At 34.6% G+C, this 23,312-nt stretch overlaps 5 protein-coding genes across 9 annotated transcripts; 1 reads left to right on the forward strand and 4 right to left on the reverse strand.

Annotated features, from left to right (window-relative positions):
* Window positions 1-105: 105 nt before the first annotated feature.
* Window positions 106-6,037, reverse strand: ACLB-1 (ATP-citrate lyase B-1). 3 transcript variants are annotated; one of them, XM_012991168.2, is made up of 17 exons: window positions 5,740-6,037; window positions 4,623-4,743; window positions 4,397-4,499; window positions 3,746-3,811; window positions 3,541-3,664; window positions 3,318-3,452; window positions 3,125-3,185; window positions 2,944-3,020; window positions 2,529-2,684; window positions 2,292-2,420; window positions 2,053-2,185; window positions 1,835-1,962; window positions 1,591-1,696; window positions 1,361-1,437; window positions 932-1,002; window positions 526-810; window positions 106-414 (listed from the first exon to the last, which is right to left on the reverse strand). In XM_012991168.2, exons 2-17 carry the CDS (start codon window positions 4,720-4,722, stop codon window positions 339-341), a joined length of 1,827 nt encoding a protein of 608 aa, XP_012846622.1. In that variant the 5' UTR covers window positions 4,723-4,743; window positions 5,740-6,037; the 3' UTR covers window positions 106-338. The 3 variants fall into 3 exon arrangements, with proteins under 3 accessions (XP_012846622.1, XP_012846623.1, XP_012846625.1); XM_012991169.2 differs by having other exon boundaries at window positions 5,775-6,003; XM_012991171.2 differs by lacking the exon at window positions 5,740-6,037 and adding an exon at window positions 5,437-5,679.
* A 2,491-nt stretch (window positions 6,038-8,528) lies between these two features.
* Window positions 8,529-13,106, forward strand: GPS1 (geranyl diphosphate synthase 1). Its single transcript, XM_012991164.2, has 12 exons — window positions 8,529-8,943; window positions 9,682-9,765; window positions 9,953-10,033; window positions 10,119-10,190; window positions 10,660-10,794; window positions 11,009-11,095; window positions 11,362-11,433; window positions 11,573-11,658; window positions 11,829-11,961; window positions 12,135-12,224; window positions 12,343-12,441; window positions 12,640-13,106. The coding sequence occupies exons 1-12, from the start codon at window positions 8,797-8,799 to the stop codon at window positions 12,817-12,819; spliced, it is 1,266 nt and encodes a 421-aa protein (XP_012846618.2). The 5' UTR covers window positions 8,529-8,796; the 3' UTR covers window positions 12,820-13,106.
* A 150-nt stretch (window positions 13,107-13,256) lies between these two features.
* LOC105966594 (hypothetical protein) lies at window positions 13,257-16,377 on the reverse strand. The gene is made up of 13 exons (XM_012991167.2): window positions 16,227-16,377; window positions 15,854-16,005; window positions 15,689-15,737; window positions 15,429-15,575; window positions 14,997-15,097; window positions 14,854-14,923; window positions 14,669-14,759; window positions 14,440-14,509; window positions 14,223-14,318; window positions 14,035-14,134; window positions 13,839-13,928; window positions 13,681-13,745; window positions 13,257-13,567 (listed from the first exon to the last, which is right to left on the reverse strand). Exons 1-13 carry the CDS (start codon window positions 16,279-16,281, stop codon window positions 13,424-13,426), a joined length of 1,230 nt encoding a protein of 409 aa, XP_012846621.2. The 5' UTR covers window positions 16,282-16,377; the 3' UTR covers window positions 13,257-13,423.
* Window positions 16,378-18,078: 1,701 nt separating this feature from the next.
* Window positions 18,079-20,029, reverse strand: LOC148768944 (TPD1 protein homolog 1-like). Of its 3 annotated transcripts, XM_088820476.1 has the most exons (4): window positions 19,931-20,029; window positions 19,607-19,643; window positions 18,578-18,676; window positions 18,079-18,477 (listed from the first exon to the last, which is right to left on the reverse strand). In XM_088820476.1, the coding sequence occupies exons 3-4, from the start codon at window positions 18,663-18,665 to the stop codon at window positions 18,173-18,175; spliced, it is 393 nt and encodes a 130-aa protein (XP_088676602.1). In that variant the 5' UTR covers window positions 18,666-18,676; window positions 19,607-19,643; window positions 19,931-20,029; the 3' UTR covers window positions 18,079-18,172. The 3 variants fall into 3 exon arrangements, with proteins under 3 accessions (XP_088676602.1, XP_088676601.1, XP_088676600.1); XM_088820475.1 differs by lacking the exon at window positions 19,931-20,029 and having other exon boundaries at window positions 19,607-19,741; XM_088820474.1 differs by lacking the exons at window positions 19,607-19,643; window positions 19,931-20,029 and adding an exon at window positions 18,747-18,965.
* A 152-nt stretch (window positions 20,030-20,181) lies between these two features.
* Window positions 20,182-23,146, reverse strand: LOC105966605 (uncharacterized). The gene is made up of 5 exons (XM_012991188.2): window positions 22,847-23,146; window positions 22,012-22,528; window positions 21,082-21,497; window positions 20,777-20,875; window positions 20,182-20,586 (listed from the first exon to the last, which is right to left on the reverse strand). The coding sequence occupies exons 1-5, from the start codon at window positions 22,966-22,968 to the stop codon at window positions 20,373-20,375; spliced, it is 1,368 nt and encodes a 455-aa protein (XP_012846642.1). The 5' UTR covers window positions 22,969-23,146; the 3' UTR covers window positions 20,182-20,372.
* Window positions 23,147-23,312: the final 166 nt, after the last annotated feature.

The following is a 23,312-nucleotide window of genomic DNA, read 5'->3' on the forward strand; positions in this document are numbered from 1 at the left end:
TGTAGTATGTGTGTTACTACAATCAGTTCGTTCTCCACAAATAAATTCTTACACGGTCACCATCATAATCTAGGATTCTAGAATCATCAGAATTAGAATCATTCGTGAAGTAAAGTAAAATTCTTGATTGGCACTTTGTGAAAGAGTTAAATCTTAACAGAAGCACACTCATAAATCTGCTTTTTAGCAGGTACAAATTAAATACCGAATTTAACCCAACATTGACACAACAAATTCACATCATTAAAAAAAAATTGAGAAACTAAAACTTGGAAGACTGGCCATTGCAAGGCAGGCACAACTTATTATGGAACCGTTGTTTTTATTTGTAGAAGTTTTCACTTGGTGTACAGAACATCTTCCCACGGGTGGCGGTACAGTGGCTGCTTCAGTCTCTTTTGGTCAAATGTATGCCTGAAATTTCAATAAAATATCATAGTTACCGCAAGAAACATCTTATTGGATTAGGTTATTATGTAAAAAGATTTAACAAATATACTAAAAAAAAATTGCCATGAAACTCACCCGATGAGACCGATGGAACGAGCGAGCACGAAAAGACCGTTAAGGTATCCAATTCCGACAATCTCGTCGATTTCTTGCTTAGTGAACATTCCACTGCCTGCAAGAAGATCCAAGAATAGGGAACCAATGGCACCATCAACATTTAGTACGAGGTTGTTTGCTTTTGAGAGTGTATAGGTTTCGACTTCAACTGCGTATTCCATGTACTTTACTGAAGGGAAATTGGAGCGCGAAAACTCCTGTAGTAATTCCACTCTCTTATCTCTGTTATCGCCCCTCTTGATTCTATTTTTTTCACATGAAAAATATGTCATTATTATAATTTATATGTAACAGCTTATGACAAACTCAAAAAAAAAACAAAAAAAAAAGGGAATATATAGAGGAGATTGTAATTAGTTATTACCTGTGCCCGATTCCAGGAACACGAATGCCCTTCTTCTTCATGCTTTCGACAAATTCATAAGGTGTAAGACCCTGACAAGACAAACATCAGTAAAGCAACTTAAGAACCATATATATACTCTCTCTTAAAATTCCAAGAGAAGAAAAACGATAAGAATCTCAATTCCAATTCCGAAGGCTCCACATTTGCTCAGTTAATGATCAGAAGTCATGGAAGTTCGTCGTTTATTCTATGCTACACCGGTTGAAGTTCCTTGGATGATATCCACATGTTCACGTGTATGTACTTGATATACCTCTTGCACACTCTTGCATATATATATATATATATATATATATATATATATATATATATATATATATATATATATATATATATATATATATATATATATATATATATGTATGTGTGTGTAATACCGAGACTCACCTTATCGTAAGCATCCTTGAAGTATCGAGCAGCATCATCAATAGCCCCACCAAATCGCGGACCAATTGTCAACAAACCTATTTTTGGCAAGAAATGGAGTCACATTACTTAATCAATCACAAAAGTCAAAAGTTCATGTTTAGCAATTGATTTTGGACATTGCTAATAAGTAATTCTTTTTTTTCTTATTTATTTATCAGAGCAGACGAACATTTAGATCTGCAACATACCTGAAACAAGACTCGAGACAAGGTCTTTTCCAGCTCTAGCGGTTACAATGGTGTTGTGAGCACCAGACACACAAGGACCATGGTCAGCACATAGCATGATGCAAATCTGAAAAACCAATAGCAGTATTTAGAAACAAAATATGTTAAGTCAAACAGCAAATAAAATGCAAAAGAACCTTCTCAGGGTCAATTTGATGATATTCAGACAATTATAGAAAAAACAAAACAAATTAGGACAAATCACCTCAATAAAACGTGTGCAGTAACGAGGAAGACTTCGTTTGAACCACAATAAAGAAATAACATCACCGACACCCAATCCCTGTTCAACAATGGAGGACATTGGAACTCCAGCGTAGGTTGGCTCTTCACCTGTCAGTGCATAAGAGTCATGTTTAAGCATTTAATAATCTATTTAAAATACCACACATAGAATCGAATACAGAATATACAATCACGTACCCCGATCATCAGAGATTGTGGAAATAATATGTGTTGGAGCGCGAACTTTTCCACTCTTAATAGCTGAGCTAAGATCCTCGGGTATTTGAGGGGGTGTTATCTCCTTCACTGGAGTAGTTTTACCTGCCTCAACCTAATAGAAAGGAACCAAGAAACTTTAGCTATAATTTTCGGAGGAAAAAATATATATATATATTTAAGCAGAGCATGTATATTTCTGAAACTAGCTAACAACCTACCAATTTTGCAAATGCTTCTTTGATTGCACCTTCAAATGCTTCATAAGAAGTGGGAACAATAGCTCCAGCTTCTCTGAGTGCTTCGTTCTTGGCCTGTGCAGATTCCATTTCTCCACCACTCTTAGCCCCCTGATAACAAATAACAGAAAATCAGACACATCGTAGAAAGCTATAAAGCAGAGTATGATACGAGAAAAAATAAAATAAAATAATAAATAAATTAATATATTAGCTCACCGCATGACCGAATTGAACTTCTGATTTGAAGAGTGTAGCACAAGTTCCACTGACCCAGGCAACCACAGGTTTGCTGATTTTCCCCTGCTTAAGGGCCTCAACTAGGGAATATTCATCACGCCCACCGAGTTCTCCAAGAACAACAATCATTTTGACCTTGTCATTAAAAAAAATTAAGAAGTAAACCAAACTGTAGAACACCCATACTACATTCTTCTAGAAGCAGAAGTTAGCAGTAGTGCTAAAAGATTAACTTTAAGATTTTAGAAAGTGGGGTTTCATTAAAAAAACAATTTGAAGAATTAAGAATTCATACACCACCAGACCATGCAGACAAATGAGGAAAGGAATGTAAGAGTAACAGTACAAACATAACAAAGAGAAAATATAAGCAGCAGAATATAAATAGATATACCTGAGGGATATTGTTAAACCGCAGGACATGGTCAGAAAGAGTTGACCCGGGAAAGACATCTCCTCCAATAGCAATGCCTATACAAATCATATCAAATATAAGAACGATAATTAACCACTTGACCTCACAAGAGGGCAACATAAACAGGGGTAGAAAAGGTACAGAAGATAAATATCCTTACCTTCATAAATTCCATCAGTGACACGGGCAATCGAGTTGTATAATTCGTTAGACATACCACCCTGTAATTTAGACATAATATTGCAGGTTAAAAAGGTTGATCCACATCCATTGACTTAAGCATTAAACTGGTCTACTCTAATCAGTATCATAAACTTCATAATTAAAAATAAATAAAAATAGAAATTACGTACAGATTTCGAGACAAAGCCAACAGATCCAGGCCGGTACAATTTACATTGAATTATATTATCAATTGTTCCAGCAGTATCACCAATCTTAAATGCTCCAGCTTGAATACCTCCAACAGTAGCCGGACCAATGACAACCTAAACATGTTCACTTTCGTAATAAATATTTTGGCCTTAAAAGAAAGACAGTTGAAATCATAACTCAAGAAAAGCCAGCACTAATTACCTTGTTGTTTGCTTTTGCATAAGCAATCAACTGTTTGGTGTCCAACTCAGGGACACCTTCAGCTATAATGGCAACAACTTTAATAGTTGGCTGCTTGAGAGCAGACATAGATGAAGCTGCAGCACTGACAAATTAAAGTACATTTATCAGACAAGAACCGGGGGAAAAAAAACTGTGTATGCGATATTTCTAAATAGAAACCAACCTTCTATACGATGCAAAGTTAATGAAAACATCAGCTGTAGGGTGCGCTGCACAAGCTGCTGCAACACTGCAAAGAATGATAAAATTTAAGTTACCACCACAGAGTTTGGTAATAAATAGGAATTAAACTTTAAGCAGTATATATATAGATTATAGACATCATAAAAATCCTTCATATTGTTCAGATGACTGGAATTTCTTCCCTTTGATGACTAAATTAAGGTAATTGAATTTTTTTACCCTGATCATTGAAACACATACCAACAGTTTATATGTGTTGATAAACTGGCCAGCGTTTCAAGGACGTGTCTAAATAAATCATTTTCAAGTAAATGTGGAAGTAGGTAAAAAACAAAATCTCCTACAGAATGCATTATCCGATTAAAAAGTACACAAGACATACATATGTATTCATATATATATTTGATGTTTGGACAACGTATCGTCAATAAATTAGAGTCAATTTCTTATCAAGCGCAATGTGGAAGCTACACTCGCGAAAGATGAGGACATAATTCTTACACCTCTTACGAGGCGGTTCAATAAAACTTAAAATACCATAAATGAAATGCAATGAAAAATATACGGCCACAAAAACATTATTGTCAAGGTCAATAAGGGGAAAAACATAGCAAGAGAACATAAAACGCACTCAGAATGGACCGGAATGGCAATTTCCTCCTGACCAAAAAATAGTTTCTGAAATCCCTCAGAACCAGGATTTATAATTCCGGCAACAGAAGGAGTTTCTCGGCCTGCATTAGCAAAACATAAAAAAAGGTTTAAGAAATAAGAAACCAAAACGAACAATTCGTTCAACAAATTGATTGCTTGTAAGAGGTCATATGAACATAATCCTGCCGTCAAGACATGCTTACCGCAAAGGAAATCAAAATCAAGCATCCGCTGGATCGGCAGCTGCTTGTAATTGTAAAATAGTGCTTGAGTGGTTTTCGAGAAAAGTTGTCCAGTCGCCATGGTGTTGGCCTGAAACACCTCCTGCATGTAAACACAACATTAGCATACACGAATTAAACAAACAAAAGGTGCCATTCATCGAGTTTCTTTATACACTTCTAACTAATCCTCGAAAAAAAATACCAAGTACGGATATCAAATGACCAGACCAGATTTACAATCATATCCTATTTCGGTTCAACGTACCACTTTTTCAGCATCAAAGTGCTTTACGTATGATTAATACTAACCAGAAGTAGATATTTATATTATTTCAAGCAATAATTTCTATGCACGTATGTTCGTCCATATTAACTCAACTAATCTTTAACAAGTAAGATCCAAAACCAAAAATCCAAGATTAAAACCAGTTTTCCACAACGATCACTTCTATTACATAGAACCACGCAGATTTCAAGCAGATCATTTCTACTAGAATTATCTGCAATAGCCTCTAGGTTAAGATTTCTACACAAACCACTGTTTCAAAATGACAAAAACATAAACCACCTGGTTTTTCATCCTAGCCAAAAAAATAAAAAAATCAAAATAAACATAAATCATCATCACTCAAATTCACAAACAGTTCCCTAATTTCAACAACATAAAATATTCAAAATCAAACAAATAGATTCATATGAATATGATCCACTGCACACCCAAGCCAAAAATCATATACCCACCACCACCAACAGATCTTAATGTAAAAACTAAAATCCCACAAAATGCACGTACTATTAAAGCAGAGAGATCTGCCTTTTTAACTGAAAATTAAAGCCCTCACAGTAAAAAAAAAAAAAATACCGACTATTGAAATTGAATCATGCTTCCTCGTAAACATCAACAACACAATATTTAAATCAAACCACAAGATCCAACGGTTCAAAACTCATTATCCCATAACAGACACTGATAGGAATCATGGATCAACTCGAAAACGACAAATTAACAGATCTAGATCAACTAAAATTGCATCCCGGTCCCTACCCACACTAGATCAATGGCGTAATCGAAGCTAAAAAAAATGAAACCGCTTACGATAAATCCGTAAATTATCGCCAAAATGCAGCTACCTTTCAGACAATTATCCCTATGAACGAAGAATCGGGAAGGTAATCTTGTTATGATGAAGGTAGGAGAAGAGTAGGGTGACGGGTGAGTGTGTATGTATGTATATATATATGTATAGTGTATGTAATGTGTATGTATATATATAGGAAGAGAGAGTGTGGGTTGTTAAGAGAAGGTGTGCTATGAACAGAAGAAATTTGAAGACTTTAAATAATATTTTAATTTTTTTTTGGTAGATCAAAAATTCATATCGGAAGTGTCACGTGGCATTTGTCAGTTAGCTGGAGGAGCAATTGGGTGTTTTTTTTTTGGGTGGGTCCGGTTTTTTTAAATACACGCAGTGACTGTGAGTGCATATATGATCTGTACATATAAATTAAAATACATATTTATTTAATTTAATTATTTTATATATATATAATTATTTATTTATATGATAAAGTATAAATGGGTATGCACAGGGGCTGTTTGGCGAGTTAGGTGGATTGGATGGTGGGCTTGACTTTGATGGTAAATGAAAAAATCAAATTAGAAATTAAATCTTATAATTAGAAATTCATGAAATCTTATAATGAGAAAAAATAACTTATTTTTTATTTATTAAAATACGTTATAAATTAAAAATAAAAATAAAATGTTACAGTTTATTTTAAAAATAGTTTATCAGACGTAAAAAACTTATCATTATTTAAAATAAATTTAGACAAACAGGTCCTAAAAGATGTGGAAAAAATAAATAAAAAAGATCTTAAATAATAAAATAAAGAAGGTGGTTTTAATTGACCTCAAACATTTATAGACAACATAGTTGAGTTTTGTCAAACAATTGAGGTATAGTTTTCAAACACATAATAAGAAAAAAAGAAATCAACTATTTCTTTTTTTAATTTAACATATGAATGTTTATTTACTATTTAGTCAATCAACTCTTATGAAAAATAATTCAACTTTGACGGGCTTAATTCTTATACTTTGAATTATTATGTCCTATGTTAGAGGGTTTCCCACTTCCCAAATTGACCACTACATATGTTGTGTTAATTATAGTGTTTTCATTAGACGGGTCAACTTAAAATGTTAATAATTAATTAGTTTTAATAATAATAATACTATATGTAATTATTAGATGTAAATATATACTGAAGTATTACTAATAAAATAGTGTCTAATGGGCTCGAATTACATACTTAAATTGACCTAGGTCCAAATTGACACAAATTACTAAGAGGCCATGAATTAAATAATTGGGCTCAATTTGACCAAGTTGTTAGGTTTAGCCCCATAAAAAATATTTTTTTTAATAAATACTCGAACACCTCTAGGAGATGTAATTTTGAACTTCCAATAAGCATCTCGAATTCTTTGAATTCTCCTATCGTATAGAGATGACTCGAGCGTCAAATAGTTGTTATCGATACCAAAATACGAAAGCGTGTGTCAATACATTCCAAGCTACTCAATTTCCAACTAATTTCTTTAAAAAAAAAATGTAAACTAGTAACACCTACCAAGTATGGCCAATAATTGTTATGCAATTGCAGATATAAATAAATAAATAAATCCCATTTTTTTTTCTCAAGAATATTAATACTTATATTCAATTCAAGTACTCGTGTGACAACTACCACTCCTACATAGTCAAAAAGTTCAAGCTTCTAACATGTCACTAAAATTCATTAAAATTTGTTGGGGAATTTATGTGTATACACTAAAAACACACAAAAAATAGAGCAAAATTAAAAATTGTGCATTATAAATAGATGCCTCAATTTATTATATCTTCATTTTATTACTTTTAAAACGGTCTTGATTGGTATAATTGAGAGATCAATGTACACTCAACAAATCTTAATAAAATAATATAGTTGGGACTAGAGATTTTTTTTTTTATTTAGTAAAACATTAAATTTATGTAGCACGAACACGGGAACGCCGACACGGGAAAATAGGAAAACGGACACGAGGAAACTCCATTTTCCAAAAAGTTGGATACGAGAACGTGGGGAAACACATAAGTAATAAAAATATAAGGGTACAATCATACTTTCTAAAAAAACATTATAATGTTTAATATCATTCCACAAATTACATTCGTGGCATATAAATTTATTTTAGTATGGAATTAACATCTACAAAAATATTAAAACACCACTACAATTAAAAGGGAAACATAATATTTAAGATTTTTTTAAGCGTATGTAATTCGGAGTTTTTATTTAAAATGAAATTTTAATTTATTTTGTGTGGAAACACATTTCCAATTTTTCATTATTATCAGAAAACGTCCTCGAAACTTTTATATATTTATAGAAATTGCCCCGAAAAGTTTATGCCAGGTGTCATGGAGTTTCGATTTCCGATACGTTTCGGAAATGTGGAAAAGCGTGTGAGTTGAAGTTTCCGTGCATCATAGTATTAGATTATCGAGCTAATAATTTAACACATTCTCTCTGAAAGAAATTATTATTTAAGCGAAATTATTAATTTATCTAGTATTAATTTACGTAAGATTGTAATAAATAATATTTGTCAAGTCCAACATTCACATTGGGCTTTCTATCCCTTTTACAAAATGATTTGCAAAGTCCAACATACATAAAAGAATTGGACCGGGTTTACATTAACCAACCCACCGGACCAAATCCGAAACCCTTATTGGGCCATAAAAAGTTAATATCACTTTCATCCTTCATCTATACTTATATTACAATCAGGACCCTACTTTATTTATTAATTACATCAAACGGCCAAAAGCCACGTCTGGAGCTGTTTTACCACAGACGGGTCACGAGTTCGGAGCGAGTCGAATCGTGTTTCTTGCAGAATACATCAATGTCGGCTAATAATTCCTTCTTCCCCATCGATAACTAGGAATTTCTTCCTTCCTTCCTCGAACCCAGCGCCGCTTTTGCCATTTGTAATTTTAGCCCCTAATTCCAGAAAAAAAAAACAGCTGTTTCTAACAAACGAATTTTGATTTGTATTCACCAAGTACGTAACTGCGGGGGGAGGCGTATATAGGAGATGTTTTCTGTAAGAGGGTTGACCCGGTTATCGAAGTCGGGTTACGCCCGTTGCCGATGGGTCTACTCTTCGTTGGGGAGTAATAGCAGCGTGCCCTTGCTCCAGCATCCGACCCATTTCCGCTCACACATTCAATCTTCTCATGAGGTAACCCGACCCGCGCTTCAGTATTTGTTTCTGTTTCTGTTTCTGTTTTTTTTTTGGAGTAGGATTGATTTGTAACTTGTGAAGTGGGGTTTCAGCTTGATCTGTTTATCATGACTGTAACTAATTTAATTTGAAGTGGATAACAGTTACACTGAACTAATTTCCATTTTGTTTTAATTTATTTGTTAGGAGTTGTTTTCTTGATTTGGTAGCTAAAATATGTTTAGGGCATAACATTTGAGCTTGACGAACCGTGTACTCGAAATTAACCATAATCGATTGGAGAAACATAGGAAGTAACCGATAAAATCTTCACGCGAAAAAGCTAGGCTATTAGACACACACACACACACACACACGATGTAATGATTAATCAACGATGAAGTGGTGCTTGCTTTGAAGAATGAGATTGTTCGATTTCTGCATCTAGTTGCGTATAATGGGTTTACAATAGACAAGTTTCGTAAACTGGACTTCGTTATGTGGCGTGTGACGAGATGCTCTGGTGTTAGACGGAGGTACATGTTCAAATTTTCGTCTCCTGAAAAATAGGATTAACGTAGGTTTTAGCGTCTGTCTTTTTTTTTTTAACTGTTATAATGTCGTACACGTACACCTATAATGTATGTTGTATCTTCTCTATACGTGTGAGTTGGTGAAACGGTGGTTTTCGTCGGCAATTTTTTTTAATCATTTTATCTACCGTAATATATTTGCTTTGTTTATGGTGATTAGTAGGTTTTGGGTTGCAGAGTTATTTATTCTTGGGTTTCGAGCGCCCTAAGTAGTGTTGGACAACAGGCTCAATATCAAAGCAGAGAGGTTAGTGCTTACTTGTTTTGGATCCAAATTGTCTGGATTTTCCGACTTTTATCTTAAAATGTAGCGATTGAATATAATCAAAATACCTGCACGCCTTTTCTTATGATACCTAATTGCAGTTAGGAATGCTTTATTGTTAATGAACATATGAAGCTTAATAACCTAAATCTTCTTTCTACTTTGACAGGAGCAAATAGATCCATTTTCTCTTGTTGCCGATGAATTGTCACTTCTTGCAAATCGCTTAAGGTCCATGGTAGTCGCTGAGGTACTTAACTTATCCTGTTTTTTTCCTGTTTGTCAACAGGTTGATATTTAATGATGAAAAAGTTGACGTCGTTCGTCTTGTGTAGGTTCCTAAGCTTGCATCTGCTGCAGAGTATTTTTTCAAAATGGGAGTTGAAGGAAAAAGATTCCGGCCCACTGTAAGAGATCTTCATGTTCCTTCGATTTTTACGGCGGCCTCAATTTTTCCATCACTAATATTTTTTGGTTGTGATGATGAGAAAGATCTTTTATCGGGGTATCGAGTGTAACAGATATTATATGCTGTAAATAAGTGAAAGATGCCACTGACTGGAAATAAGTAGAACCCACCGTGATTTTCTTGTTCATTTTAAAATTAAGTCATGCTGACATGCCGCAATGTCTAACATCTTGAACGTGAAGCTCGAAATTGCTTGCTATTTTGCTTATATATGTAGATAAGTATGAAAAAACTCCATTTTTACCGTTCATTTCTGAATTCTAGGCTGTAAATATGAGTTTCAATAATTTAAAATCATTATTAGCACAGGCTTCTACACGAAAATGCAGCAGAAAAAATCTTAGTTTTATCATCATATATCGGTACCTTCTTCTCAAGTGTGCATGAAAATTACATCGATTATGCAGGTTCTATTGTTGATGGCAACGGCTTTAAATTTACCTATGCCAAGGCAACAACCGCACGACGCTGCAGTTGATAACTTGGCCACGGAGTTGCGTGTAAGACAACAGTGTATTGCTGAAATCACTGAGATGATCCATGTTAGTGACTTTCGCTACATCTCCCTTAAATCCAGTTCGGTCGTTTTTCTCACATTCGTGTTGCATTCTTAAATGCCAAACAAATTTTGGTCATATGCATATTCTTATTCGGGATTTTTTGTTTTTTTTAATGCTACTTAATTTGTGGCTTTTCAAGTGCATCGGTTATTGTGTATCTTGCCTCGTTGGTTAGTAATCTCCTACATTGTAATAGGTTGCTAGCCTCCTCCATGATGATGTGTTGGATGATGCTGATACGAGGCGCGGGATTGGTTCGTTAAATTATGTGATGGGAAATAAGGTACTTTATATTTTTCTTTCAACACAAACATGACCATCCCGACTTTCATAGTTATTAATAGAGGAGATAAATAACCTGGTCTCCGCCACATATTTATCTTTCCCTTCGACTAATGATTTTTAGACATTTCTGCATTATTATAATGTTAATATTTTTTCTTTACGTTCTCATACTTTTCTCGTAAACTGAAGGGTCAAGGGGACATTTCATTCTGTGTTGAATTATTTTTTTGTCACCTCACACGTGCCTTCCTTATTAAATTGCAGTTAGCTGTATTGGCTGGAGATTTCCTACTATCACGAGCTTGTGTGGCACTTGCCTCTTTAAAGAACACCGAGGTACGTTTTTTTATCAATTAGTGTTCCTTCTAAGATTGAAGGGAATATGACGAGGGTCATGAGGCAAACGGTCCATAATACGACCTTTTAAATTTATCTTTTCTTCTTTAAGATTCACACCGCCACTTCGTATTCTCAGGTTGTATCCCTCTTGGCTAAAGTTGTGGAGCATCTAGTTACCGGTGAGACAATGCAAATGACAACTTCATCTGACCAGCGTTGCAGGTTAGATTCCGACTTATCTCTGCATGAATTGCATTATAAAATTACTCCTCCCCCCCCCCCCCCCCCCCCCCCCCCCCCCCCCCCGGTTTTTTTGATTATGTTTCAAGCGTGATACTTTGACCTCGTATTTTTGGTTCTTTTTAAAACCTTGCTACAATTCCTTTTGGCAGCATGGATTACTATATGCAGAAGACATACTACAAAACCGCCTCATTGATTTCAAATAGTTGCAAGTCTATTGCCCTTCTTGCTGGACAAACATCCGAAGTTTCGGTTTTGGCTTACGACTACGGGAAAAATTTGGTAGGTAATTTCTTGTGCTGTACGTACCTCTCTTGCTTTTTGTCCAATTCTTCTGATGAGAAACATGTGCGTGTGTGGTGGGGGGGGGGGGGTGTTGTCGCGTCCTTTTTCCCCTTCACTATAAGAAGCGATATCCGTAGCTTAAGATCTCATTTGCATGTATATGTTTGCAGGGGTTGGCTTTTCAGTTAATTGACGACGTTCTTGATTTCACTGGCACTTCAACTTCACTGGGGAAGGGCTCGTTGTCCGACATTCGACATGTACTCTTCGGACCTATTTTCGCTTTATCTTGTTACTATATTTATAAATAGCTCGTGCCCACATTTCATTACACCATTCTGAATATGTTTGTATCTGATATTTAAATTTTTCTTGCAGGGCATAGTTACAGCTCCTATATTGTTCGCTATGGAGGAGTTCCCCGAGCTTCGAGATGTTGTCGATGAAGGATTCGACAATTCCGCAAATGTGGACCTTGTAAGTTTTTCGTCAACTTGGTTTTTTTTTATAAATAAATTCAGTAAACTTGGTTACGTCATTTGCTTAAACGTCAATTAATTTATGTCATTTATCACTAAAGAAAAGAAGATAACAACCAACAAAAATCTCCCGTCTCATCTAGCTTAAACTTAATTAAAATAGTCTCGTTTTTAACATGTTAAAATTAAATTACAGGCCCTCGAGTATCTTGGAAGGAGTAAGGGTATAGAGAGAACTAGGGAGCTGGCAGCAAAGCATGCTAGCCTTGCCTCAGCTGCAGTTGATTCATTTCCGGAAAACGATGACGAGGATGTGCAAAGGTCGAGAAGGGCTCTTGTGGAATTAACTCACCGAGTCATCAACAGAACAAAGTAATTCGAGCGACGATTTAGCTCACACAAAAGACAGAGTTAGGAAGGTTTTTGTCTTCTCTGTTTCTACTCAGTTTTCTTATTGCAAAACACACGGCAGTTTTTAGGAAAGTTTTGGCTTCTGGTATTTTCTACTGCGTCAATCATTACCCGATCGACATTTCATAGTTATACTTTTAAATAAATGTCTGCCAACTAAGAAAAATCTCGTGTGAACGGTCAATCCAATGTAAAAGTATTTATATTGATGACTCGACTTGTGAACTTTTATATGGGATCGGTTTTCTATCAGGCCGTAGGATCTCATACCTGCATCTACTCTCCCAAATTTGATTTTATACTTTGATCTCGATTATTGTTTGCGTACTACTAAAAAAAAAATTTACATGTTCGTTGTTTTCAAGATTTTCGGAGGTCGTTATACATTTGTAGACAGTGGTATTAAGGAAATTCAACAATCATAACCGTTAACATTCTCAATTATGCTCAGCTATATACAAATTATACCTCATTTTCTTCTTGCATTTCAGTTTACAATTGCAGTTTCCCATATACAATCCAACATGTAGTAAGCTGGGTTCTTCGTAGTTTACCTCGTATTTCACAAACTAACTCCCATTATTATTATAGGATTTAACTGTGCCAACTAAAGCAATCGATTCTATAAGTGCCTTGAGAAGATGATCCGGGTAATCTTCGAGATGGGCATAACCTTGCTCGGATTGCAAAGATCTCAACACCCTACCGACTATCTGCAAAATAATAATTAATTTGCAAAAATACTTTTAGCAATAATTCTAGATTATTTTAGCTCGATTTAACAATCTTGAAAAAAATGAAAATGGTAAAAAAAAAAAAAAATTACTTTTCGTGCATAACCACCGTAAGCTACTCCACTGATCATAGCATGTGACGAATCCAGTGATTTCTCTGCATGCTATTACAAATTAGTATCCGAAGTTTATTTTATAACAGACCATCTCGAAATAACTGAAGTTATAGGGCTATATATATTGTGTTTACCAGATGAGGTGGCGGCGGTTTGGAATAATCTCTCCCTTTTGAGACCCTCTACCGTGTGAGCATTTGTGCCACCCGCTAATTGAAGAAAACCTGTTATGTAGTAATCGATGAACTTAGGTGATTATTCGTCACTATTTTCGAAAAAAAAGATAAAATTAAAACATTCACATCTTCTAAATTTTATCCACAAACAAACCTCTAGGCTTGTCTTTGATGGAGACTAAATCTCGGGCAAATTTGATTGTCTCCCTCGTCGCGCCTCGTCCAATATCTCCACTCATTGGGCGCCCATCCAACTACACATAAAACGAGCAGTTACATATATACATACGACATATATATATATATATATATAACTGCTATAAAGATTTACGAGAAATGCACCTGCCACAAGTTGAGGCAGTGAAGGTTGACTTTCATTGTTGCATACATAGAATTCATTGCAGGTATAGTCAACTCCCCTAAATCAGGCAAACTAATCTGCATAAGAAAAAAAAAGAAGAGCAGCTAAAATTCCACAACCCAATTAACTTAATATTCGTTTTTGATAAAATAAAATGTCGATATGAAAACAAAATAAAAATAAAAATTGTGCACTCACTGCTACAAGTCTTAGCTTATCAATGGAACCTTCCAGACCATTCCAGAGCTCTCGAAAAGACTCCGCCTCCCTATGAATGATTCACTACATTAACTAACTGAATATACATCAGTACGAATTTCAAAAAAGGTCGTATTAAAAATCCACTCTTATAATTCAGACCAACACAGAAGGTTATAATACAGCGATTTATACATATCAGTATATAAACTCAATATCAAAATTGCACCTTCCGCTAGTGTGAATTTCTATGGCGTCGACGCCATCTTCTTTAAGAAGTTTAGCTGTAGCAGCGACATCCCGTATATATGTAATTGCTCCTACACTAATAGGCTCAAAATATAAGGATCGTAAATAAGTTATATCACACCAAATCGGTAATTCGGTGAAAATTGGTAAAAAAACGGCACTCACTTATTTTATCATATGGGCAAATCGGTAAGCAGCGTCCACAACCGTAGCACCGTTCAGCTAAGACACCACCCTGCTTATGGATGTCATTATATTATAGATGATAAATAAAATAAAATAAATTAAGGAAAAAGCTTTAATAAAACCTTGGATAAACCATCTTTGCCTAAATATGAGATTGCATCAGCTGGACAAACATTTTCACATGGCCTCGAGCAATCGGTCGGACAATCATCCGGGTCGAATTCTGACAAAACAAAATGGTATATTACTATATTTGTTAATGGTCATAATTTTTGGTGCACAAAGGGTTGCCAAAATATGATTAGCCAAGATTAAATTACATAACCCAATTTTGTAATTGGATTAGAGTACACGATAGCATCCAACTCGACAAATTAACTCACTAGCCAAACATCAAATAAAGTCCAACTATTTTATCTAATCATGGCTAGTCCAATTACATTCAGGATTACTCGGTTATTTTCCCACAACTTACGAAGAAATCCGTAAAACTTGTAATTCATTTTACGTTTTTTAATCACGGTACATCGAATACGTAAGGTGCAAGAAATTACCAGCTTTACGAAAATGAAGATCCTCACTATCGTTGATACTGATCATCACCCAAGGCCTTCGAACGGGAATTATAGATCTAGCCGCTTCGATTCCGTCATGTACAGCATTAATAACCGATGACTCAGCAGCACAATCAATACAATCAACTACAATAAACATTAAACATAAATTAATCACATGAATAACTAAGGTGAATTTCTGCAATTGACATATTTTCATATGGTTAAGCCCTAAATTTAATTAAATTAAATTGAGTTACCTCCAGCAAGAGTGTAAACCAGAGAGAGATTCCTGATGTCAACTACATCCTACACCAAACAAAAATTAAATAAATAAATAAAATATAAATTACAAGGAGAAGTATATATACCTAATTCAATTTGTATGATTTAATTTTTAATGAGATGAAATTGAAAATAGGTACCTCAAAGCTGGCGCCGCAGATGAGTTTTACCCAATTGCCCTTTTGGAGGGATTCAAGTGGAGAGGTGATGTGAGAAGGAATTCCAGTTTTTGTAATTAGGTTTTTTACCTTTTCGAGGCCTCCATTGTTGCTGTTTCTCGCAAGTAGCTGACCTTCGCACAAACAAACAAATTAGAGAAATATATATATGTATATATATATATATATATATATATATATATATATATATAGAGAGAGAGAGAGAGAGAGAGAGAGAGAGAGAGAGAGAGAGAGAGAGAGAGAGAGAGAGAGAGAGAGAGAGAGAGAGAGAGAGGAGAGAGAGAGAGAGAGAGAGAGAGAGAGAGAGAGAGAGAGAGTAGAGAGAGAAGCTAACTTGGAAGTTGAGGGGAAAGAGAGGCAGAGCAGGAGAAGCCGAGAGACATATTCATGGATGGAGTTTGAGCTCAAAACTAAAGCAAATTCGCCGGGAAGCTAGACGAAAGGATAGCGTTTCCAGGGAGGGTATTTTCGTCATTACACATATTTGCCCTCTCTAACGTTTGTAGAACAACAAAGAAGCACGTGGTATATTGGAAACAGTTAAATTAGTTAATATGAATATTTAACTAAATACTCCATTCATCAAAAAAAAAAAAAAAAAAAAATCCCTATCAATAATCAATTTAAAATTTCAATAAGACAGTAATTACTATTTCTTTTCTCAATTTTATCCTCTTTACTCGTAAATTATTTCAAACATTGATTATCACCAACAAAATAAATAATTACTAATACATAGAAATTATAATGCTATGATACTTAGTCATACTTCTTTTTTTATCTCTCAAAAGCTATGCATATTTAATTATTTATTATTGTTTCATTCAATACATATGCCGAAACTTTAAACTTTTATTGCTACATCAAGCAAAACATTTAGGGCAAATTATGGCCATTGCTAAGTCAAATTACAAAAACCCCATCAATTTTTTGGTAATTATAACTACCTCAAATATATATTTCCTTACAGTGTCGAATTTACCTTTTGAAAGAATGATTATTTTATAAGATAATACATAATTGATAGGTGATTTAATTACCAAAACATAAGGGTGTTTTAGTAATTTAACCTTCTCTTGGGGGTGACAGTAAATTTCCCCAAACATTTAATATAAGTACTGCTGGTTTTAAGCAAAACCAGCAAATATTTTGCTGAATCGTTATAATTTATTATTATGCATATAAAAGAAGAATGATGTGCACATTTCAATAACAAACTGAATCCTCTGATACTCCAATATTGACAACCTTAAGAAAAAAAGAAAATAAAAAAAAAATACAATCAATTAATTCAAGAATATTTGACAGTCTCTAGCAGCTGCAACAATTTGATTGAACAACTGAAATACTCTGTTTGGAACTGTGGGGTATTAATTTATTATTAATTAAATATAGGTCCCCCAATCTTTTAATTAATAATATTTAATTATAATTAATACACAGCCAATTGAGTTGTTAACATCAACGCCCTCTACTCGATGATTTGACAGTCTACATATTCTAAATTAAATGAGCCCTCCCAATTTTTTTCTTCTTGAGTTTCTTTATGTTCACATTCTCATTTTCTTTATTGAAATCTTTTAAATTAATGTAATAAAGTTTATATTTTGGGCTTTTATATAGTGGATTAGGTGCAAAACACCCTTATCTATCGGTTTTTCGATCATATGTTGAACTATTCCGATGGAAAGAACTCAAAAAGCACGGTTCGTCGGAATATAGGGGTGAAAATTGGAACGAAAAATCCAAATTCGGTCGATTCCAATCCAATAAAAATTCGAAGAATTTGTACCATTTTTTTTTTCGAATCCAAAAGTTCCGATTTTTCCGATACTTTTTTGGAACTGAATTGGAGTACGTATTAGATTCCAACCAATTTCATGTTCGATTTTAATTTTCGAAAACTTCATTTTTTTTCTTCCAAATATTACAATTATAATATGTACCGAAATTCGATTCGGGAAAAAAACCAATTTGAGAATTTCTTATTTTAGAACAAGTTTTATTCATTTCAAGTACCGAAACTCGGTTTTTTCTACTTTTTAGCATAATTGGAATTAATTTTCCACTTCACAAAGAAAATGTCGATTTCTTTCCAAAAAGTGTTAATTCCGACCCGAATGTAGCTTTCGAGTCCAAAAAATCATTGACGACGATATAATAAAATAAAAGAATCCCAAAAAAAATAATCTTTTAAATCAAAATTAACAACATTAGAATTCAGAAATATATAAAAATCATTATACATTGTGTGGTTCGTTTGTTTATCTGTTCCGTCTCTCAACAGAAACGAGCGTACTTGAACCGAAGTGGATACATGAACGAATTTGCATAAGTGAACCTTATACTCTGGCTACTCTTTAACGGTTTTCCACCGTTAACCAAACAGTCGTCAAACGACACTCGTTTAAACGTTCTCGGATTCACTACTCTTGCAGAAGCAAACCAACCGCAGCTCAAATGAATATTAGACGGCGCACACCCGGAATTTACACACGTGTTCACTATCTGTACTATGTATTGTGGAATCCCTGAACTTGGATATGTGCTCTGTGAAATGCTTATATCCCATTTTGAACAAACCCCTGTCCGAAAATTAATTATATATTTTTTAATTATTTCGAATGACAAAAAATGGAAAAAAATAAAAATAAAAATAAAATTTATTTAATTAATTAAAATTACCTTTTGTCATGAGTTTCCTGTGTCTGAAGTATGGTTGTAAAGAAGATACAGTTGTGTTTTCTTTGTCTTCTTCATTGGAGTAATGCATAAGATTTTTTCCTGACAAAAAAATAAAATAAATAAAAATAAAATAAAATTAATATAATATAATATTTTTTGTTTAAATTACCTGAGTAAAAACCAATGTTGCAAAGTAGAATGATGACAATCAAGAAGTAGAAGAAGAAGTATGTAGTAGAGTTCATGATGGTTCTTGATCAGCTACAAACTAACTTATGGGAGAAAAGTGCTTTTTTGAAGAAAAAAGTTGAAATGAATAAGTTTCTGAAGGGGGTTGATTTGAAAATTCAAGATATCATTTATAGAACAAAAGGCTGGAGGGGAGACAAAAAGGACCACCGCCATTAGTTCAGTTTCTAATGCCACTGTTTTTATACTTATACTTAACCAAAAAAAAAGGGAAATAAAAAGAAGGGTAAATTACACATATACCCCTGATGTATGCTAAAATAACTTTAAGGTCCCTATAGTATTGGTAATTACAATCACCCCTGAAACCAATATCATGTAATAGTTCGTTAGAACTGGAATAACTTATCCCAATGCATTAACTTGTTAGAGTTTCTAACTATGTTTCAGGGGTAGTTGTAATTACCGATACTACACGGACCTTAAAACTATTTTAGCATAGTTCAGGGGTGTATGTGTAATTTAAGCAAAAAAGAAAAAAAGAGACAACCAATATTAATGCACTAATGGGCAATGGCAAAAGGTCTCTTTTAATGTGTGTCTGTGTGAAAATTTTCTACAGTCTCTTGGTTCAAGGTTTGCCTAGGAAGAAGGAATTGAATGAGAAAAGGTTAAGACATAATGCAGCTAATTTTCAACAATAAAGTTACTACATTGGAAGATGAAAACAAAAGGTTAAGACCATAGTGCAGCCTCTTTTGCTGCTACAAAGCCTACAAATCATTGACTAATCAAGTATTAACAGCTGTTGTTCTAATTCTTGTAGAGAAAGTAACTTACATTCTTGCAAAGTCAAAGTATTTGACCAAAGCAATATCTGCATTAATATAATTAATCTTAATTAGAAAATGACTCATACAGCTTTTATTACATAATAATCTAATATAATTCCTTACAAGCATATCTATAGGAAAGACTTTTCCTCAGAACTATTCAAGAAACAAAAGATTTTGCAGAGAAGCAATTACAGTAGGGACCCTTTGTAATTTGGGTTTTATATTAGCTGGACAGAAATAAAAAATAATAATAATAATAAATAAATAAATAAAGCATACCATAAATTGCAACATAAAGTAATAGAGAAGCCATGCTTTGGTTTATTACCTTTCCTTTTATGCCATAGCCTACATAACCTTTGACCCATGTCCAAAAACCAGCTACTTGGGACTGCCTATTGGCTCAAACAATTGTGCAATGCCCAATGTTATATTTGCTTCAGTCAGATAGGTAAAAAAAATTCACTGGTTTTTCACTTCAGTGGTTAAAGTAAACATTTAATTTTACTTTAGTAATGAAAAAATCTGAATTTGAAATAATATATACACGTGGCATCTCATTAGAGCCCATTTGCTTCATTGAACTACTCCAAGGGCATCAATTGTGTTGTTCATTCAAAAAAAGTTGCTTACAGAAACAACGTTGTACGTTTTGCGACTCCTCGTTCGTGTATTTCAAGAAGGCTCGTCGATAGTATTTGCTGCAAACTAGTTTCTATTTCATGATTCATGTTAAAGAAAAAAAGCTAAAAAAAAATTAAAGATGTTTCTCAAGACGGAGTCCAAATATAAACGCGACCGCCACTTGTGCAGCCTGCAATTGTACCAACATTGTATGGATGCACATCTAACCGAGTAAGAACACCAGACAAGTCCCAACTTGTTAAGTGAGCAACAGTCTTCTCCTTAGCAACAGATATAATATCAATTCCCTTCTTTGCATTTCCAATGTAGATCGATGAATCATCCCAACCCCATATGCCTCTGTTCAAAAAAACCAAAAAAAAAACCCTTTGGTTTTTTAATAATCTGCATTTCGTTTTATAATCTGCAAATCCAACTTACAGAATAATTTTTATATCAAAAGCTATCTCGGCTACATGTCGTATAATCAGAAATGGTAAAGGACTCCATATGAAAAGTAAAGATCCATTGTTGTAAAAATGCAATATACCTGAATGTGCAATTCATTCTGTTAGTTGGGTTGTAATGGTTTACCATAGATGCATTCTCATAGTTAGCTCCACTTAACAAACCAATGTTGTTGTCAAGACTGCAGAATAAATTTAAAAAAAAAGGGAGTAATAATTAATAAATATCAAGATTGTGCTGGCTAAGTTTTCTAGTTGTAAAGAGTAATGGCAAGACTGATAAGATCGATCATCCGGGCAAAGAAACTAAAATCTTGCTACGTAATGAGATTTTCAAGAAAAAAAACAGTTTTGGCGAGTACTATTGTTTGAAGCCGAAAAAACAAACCTTGTTGTTGCGAGAAGTTTTCCAGTGGGTGAAAAGTAAGCAGACTCGACAGAGCCTATATGACGAACAGTCTTCAACGGTGGTGTTGGTTTGCCTCCAGTCATGTGCCTCAGATCCCATATACAAGCAGTGCCATCAGAGGAACTTGTAGCCATGATATTCTCATCTTCCGAGTTGAAGTCAATGGTGTTGACTTTGTCTACATGTAACTCCCATGATAAAATAGATCTTCGTGTTCTCACATCCCACATTTTGACTCCTCCTACTGGACCGAAACCCTCGCTGAAATATAGGGATTTTATGCCATGTGGACTCAAAGACATGGAGTGTATATCGAAGTCGCTGGAGTACACCATATCAAATACCTCCTTCTCGACATCCATCAACCTGATATATCCCTCGTCGCAACTGTACATCTGCAAACAAATAGTACGAACAATGTAAATTATAATAGAAAATTGATATACATAGGCAATATCCAAGAATACCGAAAAAGGATAAGAGTATCCAGCATGAAGCAAATTGATATTCCATGCAGAAAATAAATACCTCAATTTGTTTCACTTCTTGCAAGTTAAAAACAGAGAAAATGCCTAATAATATTAGACAATAGGCATCATGAAGATTTACCTAATTTCTCATGCATGACTCTCAGTCACGTGAACCCCGGAATATGCTAAAACATATGCAATCTTGAACTGTTTTGAATTACATCTAGAGCTGTAACGAACTCGAAGCATTAAGTTTGCATATGCTTGTAGCTTTATCATTCAAAGAACTAATTCCATACAACTCACCCCATCATAACCAGCCCAGCTATATAGCACACCTTTTGTTCATAGACTACATAACCAGCCATGCTCGTATATTATTCATTAAAGATAACACACACAATGAATAACCAATTCCAATTCTCCAGATAAAAAATACCTGTGATATGGAAAATGGGGCTATCGCAATCGCACGGATCTGCATTAAATGTGGCTGGTACATATAAAACTCGCCACCTTCTTCTTCGTCGCCATTAAACTTCCAAAAGCAGACCTCTCCAGATTTATTACCAGCGACCACCATTTGCATATCCGCAGTAGGGAAAAACACCATGCTCGTAATTTTGAATTTTCCTAACCGCGCTATGTTCTTGGATTTCAATTCCAATTTCCCCGCATCAACTGAACCTGAAGCACAAGGAGCCCTATCGGTCTCGCCCGACAAGAACTCTTTACAACATTGCAGAATAGTTTGTCTGAATTTCTCGTCCGACCCATTATCAGAGACGTATGCATCTCTCATTTCGAGGGGTCCCATCCCCACAGTAGGGGGTTTCCTTTGCACAGGTTCGACATCATCCGGTGGCAATTTACGACTCCTGAGCGACTGACGTAGAACAACTGGTTCGGTGCTAGGCTTCTTTACTGGACCCCCTTTGGAAGATTTACTCCCAGCCCTGCCAAATTACAGTAATCGAAAACATCATTAATATTCACTCAAATCATTCTTAACAGCATATACGAATAGGCAAATTCTCAACAAAGCAATATGTTCCGAAACACATAAATGTGTTTGTCGGACAATTCCTCAAATAGGTCATATGCATTTCTATTTTCCAACTCAATCATACAGCAACAACCCCCAATTTTCACCAAAAAAGGTGACATCGAACCCTAGGCTTTGCTTCTAATAGAAAATGGAAAAAGAGGAAAAAAATATAAAAAATTGAAACGTAACAATTCAGCAAAATTGAAGTATGGTGGAAGAAGATTACATGGGGAACTTGGAGGCGGCGACGGTGGAAAGCTCGCTGAGCTTCGAGTGAATGTTGAGCGCCGCCAGCTTTTCGGCGTTCCGCTTTATGTTTTCCTCTCTCCGCCGCTCGTACTCTGCCATTCTGCCGCCAATTTTGCTTAGCTAAACGATCGGAGCCTCGGATTTTCCGTTCAGTGCCCAATTTTTCTACTGAATTTTGCGCGAAATAGGCAAATGGGGTTATATAGTGGGCTTGGTTACAAACCCGTTATATTGGGCCAATTTACTGTTAGGCATCACATTTTTATAGGATTTATTTATTCAGGGTAAATTACAAACACCCATCAACTCCTCAAATTTAGTGAAATCTTTGAGATTATATGGAATATTATCACTTTTGTACCCATTTTATCTCATTCAAACTCTACATTATGAAGCAAGATGATCATAATATGTGATTTTTAGCTTGTAGATATCAGTTTTTG

This window comes from Erythranthe guttata, chromosome 7 (genome assembly GCF_056151865.1).
Source record: "Erythranthe guttata isolate IM_541 chromosome 7, IM_541, whole genome shotgun sequence".
Taxonomy (NCBI): domain Eukaryota; kingdom Viridiplantae; phylum Streptophyta; class Magnoliopsida; order Lamiales; family Phrymaceae; genus Erythranthe; species Erythranthe guttata.